This window comes from Capricornis sumatraensis, chromosome 3, assembly GCF_032405125.1.
Source record: "Capricornis sumatraensis isolate serow.1 chromosome 3, serow.2, whole genome shotgun sequence".
NCBI lineage: Eukaryota > Metazoa > Chordata > Mammalia > Artiodactyla > Bovidae > Capricornis > Capricornis sumatraensis.
In genome coordinates, this window is record NC_091071.1 from 15549630 (window position 1) to 15567796 (window position 18167).

General features: G+C 55.0%; 3 protein-coding genes across 4 annotated transcripts; 2 read left to right on the forward strand and 1 right to left on the reverse strand.

Moving 5' to 3' along the window:
• Nucleotides 1-673: 673 nt before the first annotated feature.
• On the forward strand, nucleotides 674-11498 carry TBC1D10B (TBC1 domain family member 10B). The gene is made up of 9 exons (XM_068969350.1): nucleotides 674-1605; nucleotides 4734-4833; nucleotides 5104-5211; nucleotides 5312-5418; nucleotides 8786-8900; nucleotides 9017-9082; nucleotides 9290-9479; nucleotides 9774-9928; nucleotides 10017-11498. The coding sequence occupies exons 1-9, from the start codon at nucleotides 674-676 to the stop codon at nucleotides 10671-10673; spliced, it is 2430 nt and encodes an 809-aa protein (XP_068825451.1). The 3' UTR covers nucleotides 10674-11498.
• Nucleotides 11499-11502: 4 nt separating this feature from the next.
• Nucleotides 11503-12641, reverse strand: LOC138076991 (sesquipedalian-1-like). The gene is made up of 2 exons (XM_068969353.1): nucleotides 12579-12641; nucleotides 11503-12301 (listed from the first exon to the last, which is right to left on the reverse strand). Exon 2 carries the CDS (start codon nucleotides 12275-12277, stop codon nucleotides 11660-11662), a length of 618 nt encoding a protein of 205 aa, XP_068825454.1. The 5' UTR covers nucleotides 12278-12301; nucleotides 12579-12641; the 3' UTR covers nucleotides 11503-11659.
• A 543-nt stretch (nucleotides 12642-13184) lies between these two features.
• Nucleotides 13185-15630, forward strand: CD2BP2 (CD2 cytoplasmic tail binding protein 2). Of its 2 annotated transcripts, none has more exons than XM_068969351.1 (7): nucleotides 13185-13298; nucleotides 13853-13952; nucleotides 14184-14322; nucleotides 14448-14605; nucleotides 14690-15125; nucleotides 15208-15314; nucleotides 15399-15630. In XM_068969351.1, exons 2-7 carry the CDS (start codon nucleotides 13878-13880, stop codon nucleotides 15507-15509), a joined length of 1026 nt encoding a protein of 341 aa, XP_068825452.1. In that variant the 5' UTR covers nucleotides 13185-13298; nucleotides 13853-13877; the 3' UTR covers nucleotides 15510-15630. The 2 variants fall into 2 exon arrangements, with proteins under 2 accessions (XP_068825452.1, XP_068825453.1); XM_068969352.1 differs by having other exon boundaries at nucleotides 15211-15314.
• The last annotated feature ends 2537 nt before the right edge of the window (nucleotides 15631-18167 follow it).

Below are 18167 nucleotides of genomic sequence, written 5' to 3' on the forward strand. Positions count from 1 at the left end.
TTTTTACATAGTCCCGCCTCTTCTCGCACAGCACCCGCCTCCTTCCACGGTCTGTCACTCTTCAGTCATCTTTATTGGCCAGGAGGTTCGGCTTCCCGCTTTCCTACTAGTTAATACCTTCGTCCCGCCTCCGCTGGGTTTCACTCGCCCTCTCATTGGTTTTATAACCCTCCGCCTTCTCTGTTTCCTCTTCCCAAATTATCCACCCCTTCCCACCTCCAGCCCCACCCACCCTCCCAACGATTGGCAGAAACCCAGTTCCCTCTCTCCTATTATTCGTCCAAGACCTCTGACGAGGCGGGAGGAAAAAGGAGCGCGATGGGACTGCCCGTGCGCAGGCGTGAAGCGCGGAGAAGCAGGCCGCTTGGCCGGCACCGGGGCGTGTGCGCAGGCGCGAGGTCGGCCACTCGCCCGAAGCGAGAGGGAGGGGGCGGCGGCGAGAGAGCGAGAGGGAGGTAGAGGGCGCGAGCGAGACCCCGGCGCCTGGCGCCCCGGGACCCTTTCCCCGGCTCCGCGCGCTGGGCAGCCGCCCGCGCGCCGCCCTCGACCCCGGCGCGCGCCGGGCCGCGCCCTTCGCCTTCTCCCCTTCCTCGGCGAGCGGCGCGGAGCGGCCTGAGGGGCGGCGCCTTTTGCGGCCGCCGCTGCGGGGGGATGTGAGGGGCGGCCCGCGGACATGGAGACGGGCCCGGCGCCCCTGGTGGCCCCGCCGCGCCGTCATGGCGCCCCCGCGGCCCCTTCGCCGCCGCCCCGCGGCTCTCGGGCCGGGCCCGTCCTGGTGGTGGCTCCGGGGCCGCCAGTGACCACGGCCACTTCGGCCCCGGTCACCCTGGTGGCCCCCGGGGAGGCGCGGCCCGCATGGGTACCGGGTCCGACCCAGACCTCAGACTCGGCTCCCAGCCCGACGGTCACAGGGAGCACGGAGGTGGGACTGCCTCTGGAGGCCTCACCCGATGCCCCCAGGGCGCAGGTCTCCAGCCCGGAGCCGTTGGTGCCCGAGGCTGTGGCTGGAGCCGAGATGTCCGTGGCTCAGGCCCCAGGGGCAGACCCTCCGAAGACGGAGGAGGCTATAAACTCACCCGATCCTGGACCCGGGACCCTCACCAGGACCCCTTCAAGAACGGCTCCTGGGGCCTTGACAGCCAAACCCCCTCTCGCCCCCAAGCCGGGAACCACAGTGGCCTCAGGTGTGACTGCACGGGTTGCAGCTGTGACAGCAGGACAGGTGACAAGTGGACATGGAGCTGCGGCAGCAACATCAGCATCAACCGGACAGGCTCCGGAGGACCCTTCAGGGCCTGGCACAGGCCCTCCAGGGTCATGTGAGGCCCAGGTAGCTGTCGTGACGGTGACCCCAGCTCCGGAGCCCGCTGAAAACTCTCAGGACTTAGGCTCCATGTCCAGCCTGGGACCTGGCATCTCTGGGCCTCGAGGGCAGGCCCCAGACACCCTGAGCTACTTGGACTCCGTGAGCCTCATGTCTGGGACCCTGGAGTCCTTGGCGGATGATGTGAGCTCCATGGGCTCAGACTCTGAGATAAACGGGCTGGCCCTGCGCAAGACGGACAAGTACGGCTTCCTTGGGGGCAGCCAGTATTCAGGCAGCCTGTGAGTATCCAGTGGGCCTGTTTCAAGGAAGCAGAGGTGGGGCGGGATGGGGAGGAAAGGATACACCTTGCCTACACTCTCTTGGCGCATCCTCCTCTGAGGATCCAGAGAGTGACCAGTGGGAGTGGGATGCTTAAGGATCCTATCCTGCCTAGAGCATCCTGAGGCATGGAACCTAGAACATCCATTTCTGTGGCACCAGCCTGTTAAGGTTTCAGACCAGGTGTCAGGAGTTCTGGGTTTGAATCTAAGCCTTGCCTTTGGTGGTGTGTTGCGCGCCCTTGAGTGAGTGCCTTCCCCATTGGAGTTAGGGCCTCACTTGCCTCCTCTGTGAAGTGAAAGGTAGAATGAGATGATACCTCCGGTTGTCCCAGCTCCTTGATGGGAGTCTCCAGCTACAGGCCGGATAGTCTGGAGGTTTGACCAGACAGGGGTTCTGATAGAGATCATTGGTCGCTTAGGGGCAAAGTCTGGAGGGATGCAAGCACCTCTCCCCCGTAGCCCTAGGTCTGATGGGGTGACGAGTTGGGGAAGTCTGATGGAAGAGAGACCCGAAGGCAGGGCATCTCTGTGAAACAGAAGAGCAGGCTTATGTCTTCACTGAAGGAAAGGGGGTGGGGGAGGCCTCTTCCCCATTTCCTCATCTCCCTAGCCGGGCTTACTCTTTCCTAGTTCCCTCCAGGCGCCTGAGTCACTCCTAAGGTGGGGGTGTAATTACTTCTGACTTCTTCCTTTCCTCTCTTTGGATGCTCCCCATTGGTCCTGTACCCCTTTAACCTGCTGGTCAGTTCAGTGTACAGCTTCACCAGAGAGCCCCGGTGCCAGGCCCTGTGCTGGGTACTAAGGATCAAATGGGCTTTTCAAGGTGCTCATCATCCAGAGGGAGAGACAAATACTTAAACCGTTGGTTTCGACATCATATGTTAGGTTTAGCCTGGAGATCATCACGGGGTTTTGTGAGCACCTAGGGGAGGGATCTTTTGCCCAGGCTGGGAATTCAGCCAGACTGATCTGAATTGTGGAGAATGAGGAGAATTTAGTCATGGCTGTGTATGTTGGGGTCAGGGGGACCTGCCTGGTGTTGGGGGAAGCCCTGTGGGAGGGTATTCTAAAGAATGCAGGGTGTATAATCCAAAAACAACAACAAAATTTCAGAAAATCTTCGAGCATCAACATTCGCGGTCCTATGTGGGGAAGGCTGGTGCTTTCCCATGCATGACGGAGGCATTGTTGTACCTAATTCACAGATGAAGAAACAGGATTAGAGCAATCGAGTGAATTGCCCCATTCAAATAATTTGGATCCGCGTGACCTATGGTGCTATCCTGCCCTAAGGAACTTGGATTGAATTGGATTTTAGTGAGCCCCTCTTGTGTACCAGGCACCGTGCTGGGTGCTAACTCTCTCCTTTGTGGTTTTCTCCCTCTAAAACCCATGTTCACACTGGCAGAATCTACTTCTGAGGTCAGGCTGACCGTGGGGCACGTTTTCTTACAAACTTTTAGTGGCTCCCCACTGTCCAGGGGATAAAGTTTAAGCTTTAGCCTGGACACAGGTTCCTTATTATCAGCCCTGACAACCTCTCTGGTCCTCTTTCCCACTTTTCACCATGTGCTGTGTGCTGTTGAAGTGATGGTAGTCTTTCTCCTTTCATACTCAGGCTGTATCATCAGCCAGGAATGCCCTTCTCCTTGCCTTTTCCTGCCATTTTTTACTCAGTCCTTCATGGCTTCCCTCAGATGTCCTTTCCTCCAGGAAGCCTTCTCTGATATCTGCTGCCCCTACTTCAGTTAGCTGCCTCTTCCGTGCATCTTTGGCATTGCGTTTCCCTTATCACATTGCCGTCATCCCTCTGCTAGCTTGTGACATTTTGAGGGCCGGAAAGGGATCTTACTCCTCCTGGCCTTTAGTAGAGTTAGGAATTGACTTTTAAGATAGAGATTAATGAGAAATCACCTTTCAGTTTAAGGAGCTTCTTGGAACAAAAGAAACTAACATTAAACCTTCCATTTAACAGTTCTCTATATACAGTTTCTCAGTAGTCCTCCCCTAACTTGGTGATGTAGGCGGTGGCATCCCTTTTAACAGATTAAGGAAGAGACTTGATTCTCACTTGCTAGACTCCCCAATTTCTAAGGGACAAGTGGGATTTGAGCTCAGGTCTATCTGGGAACATGCACTTTCTTCCATTCCACTCACCTAATGCTGGCTCCTCCAAGTAACTGTTTTAAGACTGATGTGGTATCTTGAGTGTGAAGCTTTGCTAGAACAATGAGCAGGCCGTGCAAGGAGAGCTTCATTTGCTTGGTAATCTGGGGTGATTCCAAGGAGGAGGAGGTAGAGGAGATTGCAGATGGTTCAAGGGATCTCAAGAGTCTGGTAGAAGGAAACCCAGTTGCTTCTAAGGAGACAGATATTTGTTCTGTATTTAATTTTGTGGATAATAATTGCTGTTTACTCACTGAGGCCGTGCTAGGTGATACTGTTCTTTCCTCCATCTTACAAATGAGGAAATTGGGGCTTAGAGAGTGACTTGCCCAAGGCCACACAGTGAGTAAGTGGTGAAGGTCTAATGTGAAATATGTGAAGTGAAAGTGAAAGTGTTAGCTGCTAAGTTGTGTATGACTTTTTGCGACCCCATGGACTGTAGCCTGCCAGGCTCCTTTGTCCATGGACTTCTCCAGACAAGAATATTGGTGGGGTCCATTCCCCTCTGCAGGGGATCTTCCCAACCCAAGGATGGAACCTGTGTCTCCTGCGTTGCGGGCAGGTTCTTACCATCTAAGCCACCAGGGAAGCCCCAGTACAAAGTATACTTTATACATATCCTGTACTCTCTCCCCAACTTTTATGTGTCAGAAGTGGGATTTGAACACAGCCTCTGTACAGAGGTCCAACATGAGAATGTGATCTCTGTTCGGAGATTCCGTCCAAAGGGAATTCCTTTCAGTGTGGTGAATTAGGGCCTTGGAGGGCGGAGTGACCAGACATCCTGATGTGCTGATAGCTCACGGAATGTGTTTGTGGTCTGGGCTCTCATTGGAGATTGGGAGGGCTTGCCTCAGTTTCTGCAGCATCAGGATTTATACTGCTGCTACTGACTTCTTTCCTACTCCCCATATCCTCAGAGAGAGCTCCATTCCTGTGGATGTGGCTCGGCAGCGGGAGCTCAAATGGCTGGAGATGTTCAGTCACTGGGATAAGTGGCTGTCACGGCGTTTCCAGAAGGTTTGAGAAGGCTGTAGTGGGCAGGGCCACGGATGTGGTGGGGGTGGGGAGGACAGGGTGGGCCCATGGGCTCTGGGGAAGCCCAGGAACCTAGTCTTACCTGCTCTCTGGACCATGTTGTGGGTAGGTGGTTCTTGGGCCTGGGGGAGGAGTAACTTTAAAAGATAGAAGGCCAGGTTGGGTGTCCCAGGGAGCCTGAGGGCTTCAGGGGAAGGCTTGGAGGCTGTGGCAGTCACTGAAGCTGCTCCCCTGCTGGCCACCCTGCCTTAGGTGAAGCTGCGTTGCCGGAAGGGGATCCCCTCCTCCCTCAGAGCCAAGGCCTGGCAGTACCTGTCCAATAGCAAGGAACTCCTGGAGCAGAACCCGGGCAAGTTTGAGGTGCGCACGGCTCCAGGGTGTGGGACCAATGACAGAGTCTGTATGAGGGCCATCATCCATACCCCCAGAGTCTGAGGTAATCTCAGCTGTCCCACTGCAGGAGCTGGAACGGGCTCCTGGGGACCCTAAGTGGCTGGATGTGATTGAGAAGGACCTGCACCGCCAGTTCCCTTTCCACGAGATGTTTGCTGCTCGAGGCGGGCACGGGTAAGGCAACCTGATTGTGTGAGTCCGTGGTGGGTGGATTCAAGTCTGGGCTGAAAGCAGTTCTTGCCTCCCAGGAATTCTGCAGGAGTGGTCTTTGATGAATTGAGTGTCAAGACATACTGAAGGATGGGTCCAGGGAGGGAGAGACACTGACTTGGGGTGATGGGGGAGTGGCGTGGGGGTATTGGTAAGGGGGAGGTGGGACACATCAGAGCCTCATTGGGGAGGTTGCATGTGAGTGATGTTTTGAAGGATAGATGGAAGCAGAGCAAGGGGCAGGGTTTTTCCTGGCTGGGGGGTTATGTAAGCTCTGTCTGGGCAGTGGCATTGGATAGAGCTGCTGAAACTGGCAAAGCAGTTAAGAGCCCTTAAATCCTGTGCCAGGGCCCTTCGATTTTTGTTCTGTTTGCCAGACTTCCTCAAGAAGTCTATATATCGCTTCCTAGTAGTGTGCCAGATGTTTTTAGATGGTTCTCAGCTCCTTGTGGGAGCACGTGGATAAACTTTAACAGTAAGTTCATCCTCTCAGCAAGTGCTTATCAAGCACCTGCTGTCTTCCAGGTACTGTTTTAGTTACAGATGATAGCAGTGAATGAAAGATAAAAACTCCTGCCCTCTCCAGGCTTATTATATTTTAGTAGGGATAGACAACAAAGAATGAAAATATGTCGTATGTACAATGGTAATAAATAGAAGAGTTTAAAGCAAGAAAGGCCAATAGAGAATGTGAGTGGAGATGGGGTTACAAGTGACCTGATTTGACTTGTGTTTTAAAAGGATCATTCTGGGACTTCCCAGGTGGTCCAGTGGCTAAGACTCGTGCTTCCACTGCCTGGGGCATGGGTTTGATCCCTGGGATTCCTGGTTGAGAACTAAGATCCCACATACTGTGCAACTCTGCCCCCAAAAAACCCTAGGATTGTTCTGGCTGCTGTGGTGAGAATAGATGATAGGAGACAAGGGCAGCAACAGAGACCAGGTTGACTGTTGCCATAATCGCAGACAGAGACAGTGGTAGATAGACCAGGGTGGTAGCAGTGGAACTGTGGGGAGGAGGGGTTGAACTCTGAATATATTTTCAAGGTAGAGCCAAAAGGGTTTGCCAGTGGATTAGATGTGGAGTGGTGTGTGTGAGAGAGTAGATAAGGAAGACTCTTAAGATTCTTGATCTTAGAAACTAGCATGAATGTAGCCACAATATACTGATATGGGTGGTTGGGGAAAAGTAACCTTGAGGGGTGTATCAGGAACTCATTTTGTGAATGTGAAGTTTGAAATACTCACTGGACATCCAGGTGAGATGCCAGGTAAGCTGGATATACAATATACACAACATCCAGGGAGAGGTTTTTTTTTGGTCATGCTATTTGGCATGTAGAATCTTAGTTCCCCAACCAGGGATCAAAGCTGTGCCCCCTGCACTAGGAGTATGAAGTCTTAATCACTGGACCACCAGAGAAGTCTGGGAGAGATTTAAACTGGAGATAAATTGGAAGTTGAGAGATGTCAGCCTCTAGATGGGACCAGATCTCACCCGTGGGACTAGATGAGGTCATCAAAGTAGGAAGTGTAGGTATGAAAGGAGGGTGTTCAGAGACTGAGCCTACAGCGCTAACATTTCACGAATAGGAAGATGGGAAAGGACCTGTAAAGGAAACTGGAAAAAGCTAGAAGGAAAACCAGGAGAGTGTTTCCTGGAAGGAAAGTGAAGTTTCAGGATCAGCTGCTGCTGATGGATCAAGTCAAGTCAAATCTGTAAACTGACCTCTGGATTTAGCAATGTGGAGGTCATTGGTGACCTTGATAAAAGCGGTTTTGTGTGGAGCAAGGACTAAAGCCCAAATGGAGGATCGGAGGAAAGAAACTGAGGATAGCAAATCTGTACTCTGGGTGGGTTTGCCTGAACAGGCAGGAAAGAAATGGTGTGATATTCAGAGGGGAAATTTGGGTAGATAGACTTTTTTATTTTTTATAAGCTAGAGGAAATGACATGTTGGTATGCTGCCAGCATCTGTAGTTAGAGAAAAATGGATGATACCCAAGTGATGGGAAGGTTGCTGGGAGGATGGCCTGTGTAGGCAAGAAGGGATGGGATCCATTGGAAAGGCTGTGGTTGGTCAGATTCACAAATAGTTCACTCATAGCAGCGGGAGGGGGCAGAGGCACAGAATCAGGCAGGTGGGTGAAAGTAGCGTGAGAGCTTGTGGAAGTTACATATTTAATACATATTAGGTGAAATAACTAGTATATCAAACCTGTCATTTCATGGATGTTATTACAAAGTAGAGAAATAACAGTGGGGGTGTGGGGCGGTGTGCAGATAAACCACAAATGAAGGTCACACTTCAGTGACTGAATTTTGAGAAACACTGTTGTAAGCTGTGGTCAGGGGTGTGTGACTGGAGGCAGGGAGAAGATCTGGGAGGTTATGAACATTTCCCTGGTTAAGAGATGAAGGGCTGAGCTGCTCAGTAACTGTGGAGGTAGAGAGGCCGCCTCACTCAGTCATGTCCAACTCTGCAACCCGTGGACTGTAGCCCACCAAGCTCCTGCGTCCATGGGATTCTCCAGGCAAGAATACTGGAGTGGGTTACCATTTCCTTCTCCAGGGGATCTTCCTGACCCAGGGATCGAACCCAGGTCTCCCACATTGCAGGCAGACACTTTAACCTCTGTGCCACCAGGGAAGCTGGAGAGAAGGCCTAGACACGAGTGAAATTCAGAATTTAGTGTTGATATGATGTGATGACCAGCCGTGGGGAGGGGTGGCAGGCCCTCTGCTTTCTAATGGGGGGCTGAGGGGTTGGAGTTCCCTCATACAGCTATGGAGCACCCTCAAGCAAAAGGGACAGATCTGGGGCAGAGCGTGTATTCTTCTGGATGCAGAGACAAGAGGAAAATCTGAGGCCCAGCTGGCTTCCCAGGACTCACAAGAACCAAGGCCCTGGCCTGGGGGGAAACTGATGAAATCCAGTCAGATAAGGCGGGCTCTGCCCTGGGAGAGCACCTGCTGGGAGGTTAAAGCACACAGACAGTGCCAGAGGAGGGCCGATGCTGCAGAGGAGAGCTTCCTGGAAAAGGTGACCTTGAGGGTTTAGGGATGGTGGCAGATGGAGAGCAGAGCCTGTGGGGAATGGGTAGGGAGCACGTGGGTGTGCAGCAAGGGTGGAAGGCTGGAGCCTGGGAGAAAGCCTCCATGATGATCTGAGACTTTGGCTTAAGCTCAGGAGGTGGGAAGGTAGCTAGATCAGGTGTGTGCTGGTAAAGCTCTGGGGGAGTCTGGGGTGGGGTTGGGGTCGGGGTTTGTTCAGGGGCAGGGAGTCCCAAGTCCTGTGATTGCCCTTATGGTCTTTCCCTGTGCCCACAGGCAGCAGGACCTGTATCGAATCCTGAAGGCCTACACCATCTACCGGCCCGACGAGGGCTATTGCCAAGCCCAGGCTCCCGTGGCCGCGGTGTTGCTCATGCACATGCCTGCTGAGGTCAGCAGACGCCGGACCTAGTCGGGGAGGGGCTGGGCCTGCAGGGGTGATGGGGGAGCTCCCTGCCCCCTGTTCCTCTGGCCCCACCCCTCCCTCCTTGTTCTTGTCTTTCTCAGCAAGCCTTCTGGTGCCTGGTGCAGATCTGCGACAAGTATCTCCCTGGTTACTACAGTGCAGGGCTGGTGAGTGTGTGGAGGCTGGTGCGCCTGGGGCTACGGCTTGTCCCTAGGACTGCGGGGCGGGCTGAGCCTCACCCTTCTGGCTGGCCGCTCTGGGCCCTCCCACTGAGCTGAGGGTCCCGCCTCACGGGTGGGATCCGACTGCCAGCGCCAGTCCCACCCCAGGGGGCCCACAGCCAGGGCGCCTATCATGGTTCATCCCATCTCCAGGAGGCCATTCAGCTGGACGGAGAGATCTTCTTTGCCCTGTTGCGCCGGGCCTCCCCACTGGCGCACCGGCACCTGCGACGGCAGCGCATCGATCCCGTGCTCTACATGACAGAGTGGTTCATGTGCATCTTCGCCCGCACCCTGCCCTGGGCGTCAGTGCTCCGGGTCTGGGATATGTTCTTCTGTGAAGGTACTTCTGTAGCCATGTAGGCCAGTAGGGGGACTGGGGTTTCCATGGTGGCTGAGATCCATCTCGGGGCTGGAGAAACTGAGACTTGATCTTACTGGCTCTGCCACCAGCCACAGCTTGCTTTGCCTCCCAGGAGCCTAAAACCAATGGCAGCTCATTTTCTCCTTGAGGCCTCCATTTCCTCATCTGTCGGGTCAACAATACCCAGGGATGGGGGCTGTGAGTACCCCCTGCACGGGCCAGGCTGAGACCCCCAGGCTGATCACCCATGGCCTCTTCTCTTCGGGCCTGCAGGCGTCAAGATCATCTTCCGGGTGGCCCTGGTGCTGCTGCGGCACACGCTGGGCTCGGTGGAAAAGCTGCGCTCCTGCCAAGGCATGTATGAGACCATGGAGCAGCTGCGGAACTTGCCCCAGCAGTGCATGCAGGAGGACTTCCTCGTGCACGAGGTAGGTCCTGGCCTTAGTGTACCTCACACCCGCTTCAGTAGATCCCCACCCCCCACTTCACCCTGGTACCCATGTCTTCTCCATCTAGGTGACCAACCTCCAAGTGACAGAAGCACTGATTGAGCGAGAGAACGCAGCCCAGCTCAAGAAGTGGCTGGAAACGCGGGGCGAGCTGCAGTATCGGCCCTCACGGAGACTACACGGTTCCCGGGCCATCCACGAGGAGCGCCGGCGGCAGCTGCCCCCCCTGGGCCCCTCCTCCAGCCTCCTCAGCCTCCCTGGCCTCAAGAGCCGGGGCTCCCGGGCAGGTGGAGGGGTCCCCTCCCCACCCCCTCCTGTCCGCAGGGCCAGCGCAGGGCCTGCCCCAGGGCCCGTGGTCACTGCCGAGGGACTGCGCCCATCCCTTCCTTCGCCTACTGGCAACAGCGCCCCTCTGGCCCCTAGCGGCAAGGAGGCCCGGAGGCAGGAGAAGGAGCGGCAAAAACAGGAAAAGGAACGCGAGAAGGAGCGGCAGAAACAGGAAAAAGAACGGGAGAAGCAGGAGAAGGAGCGGCAGAAGCAGGAGAAGGAACAGCAGAAACAGGAGAAGGAACAGCAGAAACAGGAGAAGGAGCGGCAGAAGCAGGAGAAGAAGGCCCAGGGCAGGAAGCTCTCGCTCCGTCGAAAGGCAGATGGACCGCCTGCCCCCCAGGACGGCGGGGACAGGTCCTCAGCATCAGAGGCCCGGCAGGATGCGTACTTCTGACCTCTGCCCTGGGGCTGGACTGCGTGGCCCCCTCTTTTCCCTCAGCCAAGAGCAGACCTAGCCTGGGGTGCTGCTCCCAGCCCGCCCTTGGCAGGCTGTCCCTCTTTTTGAGGAAAGTGGCTTGTTCCCCGTCTCCGTGCCAGCTGCTGATCCCCGCGTGGCCAGGACAGTCAGAACGGGGGGCAGCTGCATTTCCCTGGGGAAGCAGTGGACACCTCACCTCCAGCTCGGCCCAACTGGGGTCCCTTCCCAGGTGCCGCTCTCCTGATTGGCCTTTGGTTACCGCAGGGGTGACCTGTGGCAGTGGGAGTCAGCAGTTTTCAGATTCTTACACTCCAGTCACTCCCCTTACCCGTGAAGTGAAGCCGGGTTCCTTTACCCCCTTCAGTCCTGCCTGTCTTCCCCCAGTTCCTGGTTGGGGGCCCAGGCTCTTGCTCTCCTTCTGGACATCTCTGTGTTGTAATTATGTACAGAGGACCTGGTGGGCCCCGGGTGGGGGTGTTCACTCCATCTTCTGTTCTCTGGTTCTCCCTCCTCAGTGTTCTTGCACTCTAGTTTATTTAAGGCGACACGCACTGGAACAGGAAATGTCTCCCACCACCACCCTCCTTGCTCTCCTTCCTCTTCACCCACCTTTCTCTGTATTCTCAGGCCTCCCCTGCTTTGTCTGACCAGGGCCCCTGCCTTTCACTTTGTCCCTTCCAACCCTCCAGCCCCTTCCTGGGTAAGGGTCTTCCCCTGAGCCCCAGGGGGTGGAACCCAATGTTTACATGTTCTTCTGTCTCTGCCCCCACCCTGTGCGGCCGCTTTGAGGAACCGGAAAAGAACCTGCTGTTGTACCTGGGCCTGTCTTTTGCCTTGTTATTTGATGAGTGGGGTTAAAGGACAAGGAGGGAGGGAGTGACGAGTTAGCAAGGATCTGGGTGTCTCTGGAAGCTGTTGACTGGACTTGGCAGATACCTTTGGGCCTTTAGTCTATTAGTCACTCAACACAGTTGCGTTCCTGCTTCACCTCCACCTGCTGGGGATCTGCTGCCTCCGTTGTCACTGGCCTCCTGGAACTGTTTGTGGACAGCCTGCAGCATCCGGATCTCCTTTCCGAAGTGCTCGTGCAACTCCTGGAAGCTGAAGAGGGTCCTGGGGGTGGCTGGGGAGCCACAGTCCTCTGGGGGTGAGCCGGGCTCTTGGCCAGCTGCCTGGCACAGCTCCCGGTACTGGGCCTCCAGGGGGCGTAGCAGCTCAGCCAGCCGCGTCCAGGTGGCTCCGGCCAACGCCCACAGCCAGGCTCTCAGCTCCTCCCGGTTTTCTGCTGCCAGCCTGTAGGCCCGCCCACCATCTCCCCCTGGAGTCCGAATGGTAAAGGCATAAGGTTCTGTGGCTCCAAGGCGTGGCTCCACCTGGCAGTTCTCTAATAGGATGAGACCCAGGGGTGTGTGGTCAGCCTGGTGTTCCAGGTAGAAGAGGAGGTTTCCTCGCAGGATGAACCAGCGGCGCTGATAACTCGTATTTCGGGCCCCCTTCTTTAGCAGGATGCCCTCCCGGTCTGGAGCCTGTGTTCTATACCCACGGAAGAAACGGAGCACGGACTTTCGGTGCAGTTTCATGGTAGCCCACTGTGGGAAGAAACCCTAGGAGCGGAGAAAGGAGGAGTGGTGCATTTGGTTATCCGGGGTACCCCAGCACTGCCCTCCTCTGGTTCCAGTAGGCTCTTTCTGGGCACTGTCTTGGTCTTGGTCTAGAGGGATTCAAACTCTCTTGAGTTTTCAAGAAGGACCTTCCACCCACCTCCCAACCTCAGCTCTGCCCCTTGGGCCAAATTACAAAACCTGGGCAGGACTGTAGTGCTGGGGTCCTGTTTGGGGTTGGGGTTGGCGGATATCCACTACGGCCCTTTCCCAGGCCTACCTGAGATGAGGGCACAAGGACTTCAGGCCTCGGTACTGGGAACAGGTGCCACTGCCACCTCTCCTATTTGACTCTTCCCACCTCAGAAACCAGGAACTTGCCCAGGGGATAGGAGGCGGCTGATTTTAGACTTCCCCTGGGTCCTAAAAGGAGCTGGGTTCGGACAGTCCCAGGAGAACCTCTGGGACAACAGCAAGGCTACACCTCGGACTAGCAAAGGGCGGACAACTAGACGCCAAGAGTAGGAAGGCAGGATTTCTAATGAGATGATGAAGGGCGCAGAACCAGCCGTGGGGAAAAGGAGACTCAACCCGGGAAAGAGAAAACTAGGGCAGGAACCCACCGGCCCTGCTGGGACTTTGTTCCTCCATCGTGAACCTGGGCGCCCCTTTCTCCTCAGAGCCTCTAGTGTTGTAGGAGGAAACCGAGACCACTTCCGGCCATCCTCGTCCGATCAGGGTCTAGGCGTTCAAATGTCCCCTCTTCTCACCATAGTCGCCCCACACGGCTCGCGTCACTTCTGGGAGGGGGCGTCTCTCCCCGCGCGGCGCGTACTTCCGCCCGCTCCTTCAGTTGTTCATCTAACCCGAGTGAAGCCATTTCCGGCTTTCCCCGACGCCTTCCGCAGTTCTCTTCCGGGTGGTGGCGGGCGGGTGGCCCGGATGTAGCCCTGGTGAAACCCTCTCTCCCTTTCTTCCCCCACCTTTCCTGGATTCTTAGGTGAGCGCGTGCCGGCGGGACTGCTGGTGTCCCCGTGGCCCTGCCGCCTTTCTAATTTGTACACAGCCCAAGACAGTTGGGAGTCACCCCGCGGAGTTGGGAGTTCGGCGCAGGGAGGAGCGGGGCTGCCAGGGCGCTAGGTCCTGGGTCTGCCGGGGCCCCTCGGGTTCCGAGGAAGCTGGGGGTGGTGGAGCGGGTGTTTACCCGCGAAGCACATCGCGCCCAGCACTGCTGGGGCCTGGAATAAGGGTGGTCACGTGGGGGAGCCCGTCTCCTCTCGTCAAGGGTGGGGGTGCCCGTAGGAACTCCTCTGCCCGTCCGCTCTTGCGTCTCCGCTCCAGCGGCTCTTTTAGATGCTAAGCCAAGTCCCGGGGCGGGAGGGGGGGGGGGTGGTTCTGGACTACCAGCTCCCCTTTCGGCTCCTGATTCTGTACTCCCTTCCCAAAGTGGATCTAGTACCCGCCAAGTAAAAGATCTGTTGTGCAGGGGGCCCCCTCGCGGGGAGTTGCCTCCTCACCCAGTTCCCTTAATCTGCACCCTTTCCCTCTGCTCAGTTTGGAAAAGCCCTTCTGTCCAGTCATGCCAAAGAGGAAAGTGACCTTCCAAGGCGTGGGAGATGATGACGAGGATGAAATCAGTGTCCCCAAGAAAAAGGTGAGGGGGGCCAGACTCCTCTGTTCTGTGGCGGTGTGAAGGGAGAAAAAAAATAAATTAGAAGCCAGAAGAGAGATCTGGAGGGACAAAGAAAGTATGGAAAGGGTCAGCTTTTCCACGTATTTCTGAGATATGGTTTTGCAAGATTTTCAGTTTGAGTGTAGATCCTAGAGTATTTGGGGTCATAGCCAGTAAATTGCTTCTTTCTTAACTTCTGTCTCCTGCCCACAGTTGGTGGACCCTGTAGCTGGGGTAGGGGGTCCCGGGAGCCGCTTCAAAGGCAAACACTCTTTGGACAGCGATGAGGAGGAGGAGGAGGAGGAGGAAGGGTCCAGCAAATATGACATCTTGGCCTCAGAGGATGTGGAAGGTGAGCTGTACCAAGAATTGACTTTTTGCTGGGGGAACAAATAGGGACCTCTGGGGCCATGGAGGACGGGAGGCTCCTGTCTCTTGCTTGCCTAGCATGGGATTCTTGTGTCTGTCTGGGTACAGGTCAGGAAGCAGCCACGCTCCCCAGTGAGGGAGGTGTGCGGATCACACCCTTCAACTTGCAGGAAGAGATGGAGGAAGGCCACTTTGATGCAGACGGCAACTATTTCCTGAACCGGGATGCTCAAATCCGAGACAGCTGGCTGGATAACATTGATTGGGTGAGGCCCGGAGATTAGCATGGCTGGGCTTGGGCCTTGCTGGCAGTTTGTCAGAAATAAAACCTTCCTGTTTTCCCATTACAGGTAAAGATCAGGGAGCGGCCACCTGATCAGCGGCCGCTGTCAGACTCAGAGGAGGAGGACAGCCTGGGCCAGACGCCAATGAGCACCCAAGCCCTCCTGGAGGGCCTTCTGGAACTGATGTTGCCAAGAGAGACAGTGGCTGGGGCACTGAGGCGTCTGGGAGCCCGAGGGGGAAGCAAAGAAGGCAGCAAGGGGCCCGGGCGGCCCAGTTCCCCCCAGCGCCTCGACCGGCTCTCTGGCTTGGCTGACCAGATGGTGGCCCAGGGCAACCTGGGAGTGTATCAGGAGACAAGGGAACGGTTGGCCATGAGACTGAAGGGGTTGGCGTGCCAGACCCAGGGACCCCGTGACCCCACACCGCCCCCCTCCCTGGACATGTTTGCTGAGGAAGTGACAGAAGGGGAGCTGGAGACCCCAACCCCTGCCCAGAGGGAAGGTAAGATTGAAGGGCAGAGGAGGGGGGTTGTGGGCAGGGGGCAGGCCACTGGAGGCCCAAATGACTTGGCCTGTTATTTTAGAAGCAGAGTCACCTGGAGATGGTCTTGCGGACGTGATGTGGGAATATAAGTGGGAGAACACAGGGGATGCTGAGCTGTACGGGCCCTTCACCAGCACCCAGATGCAGGTAAGCTCCTCTCTACTTTGCTGTGCCTCTTTCCCTCCCCCCACCCCATCAGTCCTCTCCTAGCTCTGCCCTCTTTTCCTGCAGACCTGGGTGAACGAAGGCTACTTCCCAGATGGCGTTTATTGCCGGAAGCTGGACCCCCCGGGTGGCCAGTTCTACAACTCCAAACGGATTGACTTTGACCTCTACACCTGAGCCTCCTGAGGGCCCAGTTTGGTGGTCCCTTCTTTGCTGGACTCTGTGGAGGAGGCCCCGGCTGCCTCAGGCAGTGAAGATGTTGGGGGCCACTTTTCAGTCAACTTCTTTTTCCCAATAAAAGCCTTTAGTTGTGTATTAGGGGCCTTGGCTGTGCTGATGGCCAGAAGGTGGAGCTGGGAACCTCTTCCAGATCCCTTTGGACTTGTTCTTGCCCTTAGCGTTTCCTCTCGTGAATTTCCTCCTTGGGAATTTCTCTCTGGTCCCTCGAACCACCTCGCCTTTGTTTCCCGTTCCTTGGGGCAGGGCCGGGCCTTTGAGGTGTCCTGTGGCCTCCCAATCTGGACTTTGTTCTCAGCTGAAAAATCTCTCCACTCACATGCTGTTCTCCAGAATCCCCTGAGGGTTCCCGTTTTGCTGTTCTTAGGTCTTTGGCTTCAAGGACCTAAGATGTTCTGCCTTGTAACCAATATAGGATAGAGCCCCAGAAGTGGAATCTTGAGGCTTGGATGGGCTGAGACATCTGTTGGGAGTGAGCAGAAAGGCTGATGCTTACTGGCTTGCTCCCCGCTGTCTCAGACTTCTTAGAAGCAGATAGAAATGGTCTCTGAGGTAAAGTCTAAACTCAGTGTTGGCACCTGAAGGACTTTCAAGGCCACCTGGGCCAGTCTGCACAGGCCCAGAGATGGGCAGTGTCTCGCTGGAGGTTACACAGTGAATCAGAGGACTGTCCCCGACCCAGTGGACTCCCTTCGAAGGCCTTTCTTGGCACCAGGTCTTTTCTGACTGGCCTTGGAGTCTGTACAGCTTACATTTCCTGGGCTCCTACAATATATTTGACTTAGTTTAGTTCCTTTAGGAAACTGCGAGAACTGGGCTGGTCCTCTCCATTCAGAGTGCGTCTGGGGAGGATTGGGAGGAAGACCGATAGGTGTCATTGTGTAGTCTGGACCTAACACTTTCCACCTCCCACTGGTGCTGCCTCAGGCTTCTCCTTACTCACACCAATTAGTTCTCCACCTGGCTCTCTGTTGGAGTCTATGGGGAACTGTAACCTCACTCCTCAGACATTATGAATGATTTGGTCTAGGGATGGCCTGGGTCTTTGAAAAACTCCCAAGTGTTTTCCAGGTGTTTCCCATGTGCATCCAGGTGGAAAACCACAGGGCCCAACTCGAGGTTACACCTGGGAGAGGGCCCGGTTCACGGACCAGTTCATGTGTTAGAGCTGAACGTGGGTGTGGCCATGGCGTCAGTTAGCCAAGAGTTGAGCAGCAGAGCCATGGGGCAATGGGCATCCTGGGGCAGAAGGAGGCAGGCCAAGAACCAGGAAAGGGGGGAGGGGCTGGGTGGGGATACTTGATTCCCTAGTGAGGCAGCTACCTTCTATAATAATGTCTATAGCAGTGGAGCCTACTCTAGTGCTCTGTTCAGACCTGGATTTCACTGACTTCAAGATACCTTCAGTTGTAAGATGTCTTCATGTGTTAGAAAGAAAACCCTGCCTGTTGCGGTTGTAAGATGTCATTGATTCAAATCAAAGCTGCATCCTGATTTCAGATATGTTCCAAAGTGAAAAAACAGATGTTTTAGAACCAATGAAATACAGTATTCACGTTTATATCCCCAGTGACTGACTCATCAGAGGTGCGTAGTGTTTGGTGAATAGATGGAAGCCAAGGGGAAGTTCCCCCAGATATCCTGCAGGCATCCCAGCTCCTCAGCTTTGGGATGGACACAGACACATCCCTTCTGTGTTTACATCCCTGAGCACAACAGGTGTGGGCAGATTAATAGCCCCCCACAATGGCCACATCCTAAGCCCTTGTAAATGCACGGCTGTCTGGCAAAAGGGAGCTTGCAAACATGATCAAGTTAATGATGTATCCTGGGTTAGTGAGGCGGGCCCAGTATGTTCACATGGGTCCTATTAAGTGAATGGAACTGAGGAGGGTCAAAGTGAGCGGGAGGTGAAGATTTTACACCTGCTGCTGGCTTTGCAGTTGGAAGATGGGGCTAGATACCAAGGAATGCAGGTACCTGTAGATGCTGGAACAAAGAAACGCAGCTCCACTGTGGGTTTTGGCCTAGTGAAACCACTTGGGACTTTTGACCACTGCTAGAACTAATAAAATTGTGCTGAGTTAAGTTTGAGGTCATGTGTTAGCCTCAATAGGAAACTAGCACTCCATCCAGCTGAATGCCTCTCCCTATCTTAAACCTCACTCAATTCTTCATTGGCCATGTCCCTATTTCAAGCCCCTATCAACGCTTAACTCCCTTGCCTTAAACCAAACAAACTGTATGTGTATATATATGTGTGTGTATACATATATATAATTTTTACATGTGAGTATATATTTTTTTGCCACACCCCACACAGCATGCGGGACCTTAGTTCCCTGACCAGGGATCGAACTCAACGTTCACTGCATTGGAGGTGCAGAGTCTTTTATTTTTTCCTCTGTTTTTAATTTTTTTTTAATTTATTTTTGGCTGTACTGGCTCTTTGTTGTTGTGTACGGGCTTTCTCTGGTCTCAGTGGGGCTACTCTTGTTGCAGAGCATGGGCTCCAGGGCGCTCAGGCTTCAGGGGTTGTGTTTCATGGGCTCCAGAGCACAGGCTCAAAAGTTGTGGGGTCTCGGTTGCCCTGAAGCA

Excerpts from the sequence above, each read along its gene's own strand:
- LOC138076991 (XM_068969353.1), bottom strand. The coding sequence starts at position 12,277 with ATGAAACTGCACCGAAAGTCCGTGCTCCGTTTCTTCCGTGGGTATAGA.
- CD2BP2 (XM_068969351.1), top strand. The coding sequence starts at position 13,878 with ATGCCAAAGAGGAAAGTGACCTTCCAAGGCGTGGGAGATGATGACGAG. Across the intron at positions 14,323-14,447 it reads GGCCTCAGAGGATGTGGAAG|GTCAGGAAGCAGCCACGCTC; the intron begins GTGAGCTGTACC and ends GTCTGGGTACAG. Across the intron at positions 14,606-14,689 it reads GGCTGGATAACATTGATTGG|GTAAAGATCAGGGAGCGGCC; the intron begins GTGAGGCCCGGA and ends TTCCCATTACAG.
- TBC1D10B (XM_068969350.1), top strand. The coding sequence starts at position 674 with ATGGAGACGGGCCCGGCGCCCCTGGTGGCCCCGCCGCGCCGTCATGGC. Across the intron at positions 8,901-9,016 it reads TCATGCACATGCCTGCTGAG|CAAGCCTTCTGGTGCCTGGT; the intron begins GTCAGCAGACGC and ends TGTCTTTCTCAG. Across the intron at positions 9,083-9,289 it reads GTTACTACAGTGCAGGGCTG|GAGGCCATTCAGCTGGACGG; the intron begins GTGAGTGTGTGG and ends TCCCATCTCCAG.